This window comes from Arachis hypogaea, chromosome 2 (genome assembly GCF_003086295.3).
Source record: "Arachis hypogaea cultivar Tifrunner chromosome 2, arahy.Tifrunner.gnm2.J5K5, whole genome shotgun sequence".
Lineage (NCBI taxonomy): Eukaryota > Viridiplantae > Streptophyta > Magnoliopsida > Fabales > Fabaceae > Arachis > Arachis hypogaea.
Window position 1 is genome coordinate 97006764 of NC_092037.1, and position 7939 is coordinate 97014702.

The 7939-nt window shown below is 26.9% G+C and overlaps 1 protein-coding gene across 1 annotated transcript; it reads left to right on the top strand.

Annotated features, from left to right (window-relative positions):
• The first annotated feature begins 363 nt into the window (after positions 1-363).
• On the top strand, positions 364-7452 carry LOC112754474 (agamous-like MADS-box protein MADS3). Its single transcript, XM_025802129.3, has 8 exons — positions 364-809; positions 3675-3750; positions 3965-4026; positions 4219-4318; positions 5399-5440; positions 5613-5654; positions 6146-6288; positions 7112-7452. Exons 1-8 carry the CDS (start codon positions 628-630, stop codon positions 7203-7205), a joined length of 741 nt encoding a protein of 246 aa, XP_025657914.1. The 5' UTR covers positions 364-627; the 3' UTR covers positions 7206-7452.
• The last annotated feature ends 487 nt before the right edge of the window (positions 7453-7939 follow it).

The window sequence follows — 7939 nt, forward strand, 5'->3', positions numbered from 1 at the left end:
GGGCCATGCAAATTTTACCAAAATGAAATTAGAAAAAAGGAATAAGATAAAAATAAGAGTAACTTGGGTTTCCATTTTCTTGTAAGAGAAGATCAAATGTTAAGTGTTGTGTGTGCCCCCCTTTTCTATCTTCATTGTCTATTTCTATATATCTCACACACTAACTTCCACTTCTCTCTGAAACAAAAACAAACCCCCACAACCCCATTATCTATTATCTCAACAACCCCCCCTCTCTCTCTCTCTCTCTCTCTCTCTCTCTCTCTCTCTCTCTCTCTCTCTCTCTCTCTCTCTCTCTCTCTCTCTCTCTCTCTCTCTCTCTCTCTCTCTCTCTCTCTCTCTCTCTCTCTCTCTCTCTCTCTCTCTCTCTCTCTCTCTCTCTCTCTCTCTCTCTCTCTCTCTCTCTCTCTCTCTCTCTCTCTCTCTCTCTCTCTCTTCCCTTCCATATATCTAGCTGAAACCAAAACAAAGAGTGAGACACAAACCTCTTATATTTTCTTTCTAATTAAAAATATTTCACAACTACTTTGAGGAGGTTAGTGGTTCGAGGAATACTACTCATACACAAACACTGAAAAAGAGAGAGTTTTTAGTTTCTTTTATTAAAAAAAAAAAAAGAAAAAAAACATGGGTAGAGGGAGAGTTGAACTGAAGAGGATAGAGAACAAGATCAATCGCCAGGTTACTTTCTCAAAAAGAAGAAATGGTTTGCTCAAGAAAGCTTATGAGCTCTCAGTTCTCTGTGATGCTGAGGTTGCCCTCATCATTTTCTCAAGCCGTGGCAAGCTCTATGAATTTGGAAGTGCTGGGTATATTTATTTATTTTTTTATTTATATATATAATATAAATATATATAAATATATGATCTGATTTATTTAAAAAAAAATCACAATTTAATGTTCATTATAAGATCCATTGTTTCTTATTGTTCCATTTGATTTTTTTTTTAAATATTTATATATAGATATGTGTGTGTCATCTTGGATCTCTTCTCTTCTTCTCTCTGCAAAACACTTTCTTCTTTGCCTCAGTTTCTTTCACTAAAATGGTCACTGGTTATTTCTGTTTCTATGTGCTTTCTTTTTTATTTTTCTTTCCCCCATAGACTACTGCATTTGATATTTTTAAGATTTCAACTACATACACCTTTGGTAACTTTTTCACCCCATTAGTTTTTTTTTTAGTATTTTTTAGAAAAATGTTTTATTTTTTTTTTCTTACCAATCACCAACATTCATGGTTTTTTCTTTGTCTAACACATACATCTGACACCACCTTCTGGCTTCTTTATCTCTCTCTTAGTTCTTCCTTTTCTGGATCAATGGATCTTATAACTATACTCCTCCATGATTTCACACCTTCTTCTTTTTATTTTTTAATTATTATTATTTTTCCAATTTTGGGATTCTATTATATTTCTTGGGTTAGAGAAAGTTTCATAGTTTCATACCATAAGTTTTAATTTTGCTCTCATCCAATCATAGATGGACACGTTTCATGATGGTCATTCAATCAATAATATTATTATTATTTTTTTCCTCATACCATATACCTTCTATTGGGGGATAAAGGGAAATTGGTTCAGCTTTCATACTCTTTTTATGGAACAGTACAATCATATATTTTTCTTCTTCTTTTCTGATTCTAAGTTTCTAATAACTCACAAGCAAAGGAAAGAAGCTAAGAAGGAAAACAAAGTAAAGGAAGAAAGCAATCATCATATGATATGAGTGGACAAGGCATACAAGAGAGTTTATTTGTAAAATTTAATGGATATTTTTGTGTTTACTCTCTTGTACCGTTGTGCAAGATCTAGGGCTTTTCCAACACCTTATAAAATGAAAAAAAAAAATAAAAAATTTAAATTTAATTTTTTTTTCTTAAAAAAAAAAATTACCCTTGTCCATATTCCTTTCTATCCATGCTTTGATCTTTTGGTTCTATCATTGATTTCCTCTTTCAAGTTGAGTTGTTCTATTATTCTATATATAATCTCAAATCTTGTTTTAATTTCTTTTCATTCTTGATTCTTTTAGATCAATTATTTCTCTCTTTCTTTTCTGGGTATGTTAATTATCCATCACTTTCATAAATGTTCATGTCCATTATTGATATTTTCTTCTTGGTTTCTTCCACTCTCTTCTTATTGTATTTGTAGATTATTTTTAGGTGTTATAATTTAATTTGACATGTAATTTAATTTTTCCGCGTGATGAATAATGATAAGGTTTTACTAAAGAAAAGCAAAAAGAGGATAATGAATTAGTTTATTTTTGTTTTGTTTACTTTGTTCCTTTTTCATTGCTAGCCCTAATAGGTATATCTGATTTTCTGTGGTGAAGGAATGCCTTTAGGACATTTGAAAAGGAAAGGAGAGTGCAAAGATGAAAAAGTTGGACTCAGATTTTTACTATTTTATTTTATTCTTTTACTCTTCTGTTAAGAGATTTAGGTTAAACAATTTGCAACCTATAGTAAACTTTGTGATCCAAGGTATAAAGAGAAAAGTAAAACTTTGTTCTTGGTCAAGATTAGGGATTTAGAGCTGTTCACCTTTAATTTGTTCTAATTTTCGGATTGTATTTGTTGTTGCATTATATTCAACTTTCTCTCTTGTTGGAGCACCCAATTTTCTCTAAAAAAATAAAAATAAAAATAAAATAATAATCTAGGTTTCCTGGAGAAGTAGTCTGTGAGAGAAAATAATCCCTTACAAGTGGTGTCCACATTTTCTTTTCTTTTTAGTTTTAACTTGCCTAACCAAAAAATAAGACACTTCTTTTGCTCTAGAAAATATTATAGTGATTTATATGTTTTTCAAATTTATATAGTCAATAAACTAAATGAAGGGGTAAAGCTTAGTTGAAATATTTGTTCTTTGTATTGATTTCAAATTAAAATTAATTTTTATGGATGCAAAATTTAGTTTACCCTGCTTATGATTACGCATATATACATAAAAAAATTTAATTTTAATGTATTAATATTATAACATTTTTTATATAATTATTTAATTATATTATTTTTTTAAATGATCACTTATACAGTTAATATAAAAAAATAATTATTTTTAATGACACATAATCTTACGTAATTAGATGTACGTATAAATTATTTACATTGATATTTTATATTGATAATATATTAAAATTAAATTATATAAAAATCAATGCATAATCATGCTTGTTTTATGAGAACAATATAAAAAATGTATGCTACATGATTTACCCATGGCATTATTATTACCGCGTTCGTTTTCCCTTTTCAGAATATTAGAATTGGGTCTTTTTCATTCAATTGTCATGTACCTTTCATGTTTGTGCAATTACAAAACTCTATGTATGAATTTGAACATGAGTATTTGCAAAATGATGATAGTAAATAGTAATTTTCTACTGAACAACAATGTGAATTGTTTTTCCTTGTCCGAAATTATTATTTCTGAGTGAAATGGATGGTATTGATAAGAATTAACTATGAAATATATCTAGTTACTTTAATTAAGAAATGTTTTATGGACTATGTATATACTTTGCATAAAAAAATATTTGTATATAAGAAATTAAGAATATATAATTTGTTTTTATACTTATTTTCAAAAAAAAAAGTTATATTATACCATTAATATAATTATATTATATCCTAATTCTTATTTTGCTTTGAAATAATGCAGTATCAACAAAACTATTGAACGATACCAACGCTGCTCTTTTACTCCTCAAGATGAGCATGTTGAATGTGAAACTCAGGTACACTGTATTTTTTCACCACTTCTTTCATCTAAAAAGTGTAGCAATTTTTAAACAATGCAAGAAGATTGGTATCTTTGACAATAAAGATTAATGAAGTTTAAATTCTAAGCCATTCAACTAACAATGGGATGCATATCATATATAGATACTAATTAGATCTTAGTAATTTTCATTGAATAATATTTTAATACATATGTGTTGCAATAATCAGAGCTGGTACCAGGAGGTATCAAAGCTAAAGGCAAAGTATGAGTCTCTACAAAGGACTCAGAGGTATTATTCACTTAATTCCCTTTTAATAATAATGATAATTACAATAAACACTTAAAAGTTAATTACCTTTCAATAATAAATTAATAATATGGATATGTATGTTAGAATATAGTAGTAATAATTGAATTTATTAGCAAAAATCATAATATATAATGAAATATTACAAAATTTAGTTGGCAATGTAAAACACAGGCACTTGCTTGGGGAAGATCTTGGACCATTGAGCATAAAGGAGCTGCAGAATCTTGAGAAACAGCTTGAAGGTGCTTTAGCACAGGCCAGGCAGAGGAAGGTGAGTGCAAACATACACCTATCTATTATCTTTCATTTGCTTCTTTCTTTTTCTTCAATTTTGTTCTTTAATTCCTTATATAATTATTTGGTTACTTTTCTTTGGTTATATATATAACATGCCTGCTAATAAAGGATCTAAAATTAAATCAATGGATTAATTAGGGTACAATAATCTAGTTTAACTTGTTTCAACAAGGTTTTGACTGTTAAATTAAACATCATATAAGGTTGAAAATGTGGAAGTAAGGAAAGACGTAAAAATAAAGAGGAGGGGGAAATGCTTAATTACTTGGTAATGAAACATTATTATGCAAAAAAAATTAAACTTTTTTTTTAATTTCTTCTCACAGCACTAAATTGATCAAGCACAAGCAATAAATTGTTAGAAAAATAACTCAGAAATTTATAGAGTCATGTCTTGTATAATTAGTCACTTTAAAGTCATATATATAGTGACTTATTATTATTGATAATAATAGTTCCTATCTGTAATATAATATACTAATGTTAAGTGTATATGCATTGCTATATATATAGAGATCTTATTCTCTATAATTTTTATCTCATCCTTCCACATCAGTAATGTCAGAACAGCATACTCATGAAGAAACTAATAACTCTTTCAGGGTTCTTAAATATAATTATAAGGGTACTTTTAACATATCAATAATTTTCAATCATGGCATGCTATTCTAATAAATTCCATCATATTATTTCTTTTAAAAATTTAAACTAATATAAAAAGTCATATAAATAATTACATTTTTAATATATTTTTTTAAATATATTTAGTTTTTTAGTTTGCTTAAAGTTTTGTATAAATTGCTAAAATTCTTTTTTTTATTCAATTAGAATCGAATTCTAAAATTTTCAATCATAAAAATTTTGATATCATATCATAATAGATATCACTTCTTGCAGAAATTTGAGATGGTAGAATGACAAATAAATGCTTACACATTATTCTATCATCAAACAATTTGTATTATGTGATAAAGAACTGGTTCGTTTCAATTTGTTTGGTAAAGATTACATAACAAAAAAGAAATTTAATTGTGGACTTTTACTTTAATTGCAGACACAAATTATGATCGAACAAATGGAAGAGCTGCGTAGGAGGGTAAGACATGATACTCATCATCAATTAATATTTTTTATCTTATAATTCTATATATTACTAATCTGCAGACCATTATGAACACTTGACTTGCATTGTGTTCAAACATTTTAATTTTGTAACCTGAAACACGTTATAAATTTCTCAATTTTTGCATTTTTTATTGATCTTGCAGGAGCGTCATCTTGGAGATATGAATAAGCAACTTAGGCTCAAGGTTTTGAAATATAACACCAAACATTTTAGCATAGGATTATTATTATTGCAACAATTCTAGCCATGGAGGATACATACCTCTTGTCATATATGTTTAATTAGTTTAATTAAGGTTTAATTATTCTGTTGGTCCCTATAGTTTCGTAAAATTTTCAATTAGGTCCTTATACTTTTTTTTCTTTTTAATTGGGTCTCTGCACTAAATTTTTTTTTTAATTAAGTCCCTCTTAGTAGTAATTGACTTAATTTTATAGGGACCCAACTAAAAAATAAAGAATTGGTATAAGGACCTAAATAAAAGAAAAAAAAAGTGTAGGAACCCAATTAAAAAAAAATTTGGTGCAAGGACTCAATTAAAAGAAAAAAAGTATAGAAACTTAATTGAAAATTCCGCAAAACTATAGGGACCAACAGCATAATTAAACCTTTAATTAATCAACACATTTTTAAATTAATTTATTTTCTTTTAAAAAATTAAACTTGAATTTTCAGCTTGAGGCAGAAGGGTTCAATCTAAAAGCTATGGAAAGCTTGTGGAGTTCAACTTCAGCTGCTGCAAACAGCAACTTTACCTTTCAGCCTTCTCAAACCAATAACCCTATGGATTGCCAACCTGAGCCTTTCTTACAAATAGGGTAAATTAAATTTTCAATTTAATTTTAGTCATGTGTTCATAAATAATTGATTAATGACCTGATTAAGGCATTAACACTCAAGTACTAATGGTTTTTTCTTAAACTGAAACTTGGGTCAAATGTCATACTACTGGTGTCAATTATTTTATAAAAGCAATTTAAAAATCATAGACTATATATATATATATATATATATATATATAGGAGGGATTTCTATAGTCATTGAGATGTTTTATTTTTTTATTTTAACTATTCACAGTATTTTGTCTTGTAGTTTTAGCTTTTGATTTACACACAGATAACATGTGTCTTTTGAGTTTTCCAGTTCTATTTTCAGTTATAGTTTCGGAATATTATTTGAAATTATAATAACATTCTTGATATATTTAATTACTGCTTTTCATTTTGAGAGTCAATCCTATTCTTATTATAAAGAAAAAAAATTTAATGCATTGACAGTTTAAAATTTTTTACACATTTTTATAATTACATCTATTTTTTATGATTATTCACATATTCAATAAAAATAGTAATTATTTTTTATAATGTGATATTACGTGATTGAATACACATGAAAAATTGATTTACACTGACAATGTACCAAAATTGAATTTAAAAAATACTATAAATAAGGATATAAAGAATTGATTTACACTGAAAAATGCACTAAAATTAAATTTAAAAAACACTATAAATAAGGGTATGAAGAATTGCCACTGATTTTTTTCTCCTTAGAACTTTTTTTCCCTTCTCTTCAATAATAACTTTGAAATTAATATATATTCCGGGATGGAATTCTAAATTAAGAAGTTGTTTTGAACAGGTACCATCACTATGTTCAACCTGAAGCATCTAATAATGTTGCTAAGAACATGGGTTGTGAGACCAATAACTTCATGCATGGATGGGTGCTTTGATCATCATTATAATTACTATATAATATAATAGCGTATATGACTACTCACCCTGTTGTCTATATATGCTTTTATTTGAATTAGAAGATACTTGTGTTTTGAATGGTTTTTAATTAATTAGCATCATAAACTGTGTATCTTTGTTACTATCATCAATGTGTGGGAAGCTATTACAGACTTCTATAGCCTCTTCTGTGTAATTGGATACAAAGTATAGACTTTAAACAATGTTATATATTGTTTGGACTAATATGCGCTACAAATTTTTCAATAGAATAGGAATACTAGACGAATATATTTTAGTTTAATATGTTTCAAATAAATTATTGTTTTGGTTTTGATTTCTTTTCATTCAATTTTTATTAATATGCTTTATTTTGGTTCCAAGTTCCAACATCTCAATAATTTGATATTAAGTTGTTACATGTTAAAGATTCAACAAATTTTGAAAAATATTTGTATGACTAAATAAATATTTTTTTTATATTTGAATTAACTAAATACATTTTTTAAAATATTTATCAGAAAATGTTAGAGAATTAATAATTTTAGTGAAAAATAAAAAATTAACTAATATTGATTAAAATACAAAACATATGTAAGGGAAATATTAGTTACTAATATCTTTTTAAATATTATGAGAATATAGTAAAAATAAGAGACAAAAAAACGAGTTTATTTTATTAGAAAATGTTTAAATATTTTATAAATACTGATATTCTAGTCATTTTAGTCAT

Excerpts from the sequence above, each read along its gene's own strand:
- LOC112754474 (XM_025802129.3), top strand. The coding sequence starts at position 628 with ATGGGTAGAGGGAGAGTTGAACTGAAGAGGATAGAGAACAAGATCAAT. Across the intron at positions 4,027-4,218 it reads TCTCTACAAAGGACTCAGAG|GCACTTGCTTGGGGAAGATC; the intron begins GTATTATTCACT and ends TGTAAAACACAG. Across the intron at positions 6,289-7,111 it reads GAGCCTTTCTTACAAATAGG|GTACCATCACTATGTTCAAC; the intron begins GTAAATTAAATT and ends TGTTTTGAACAG.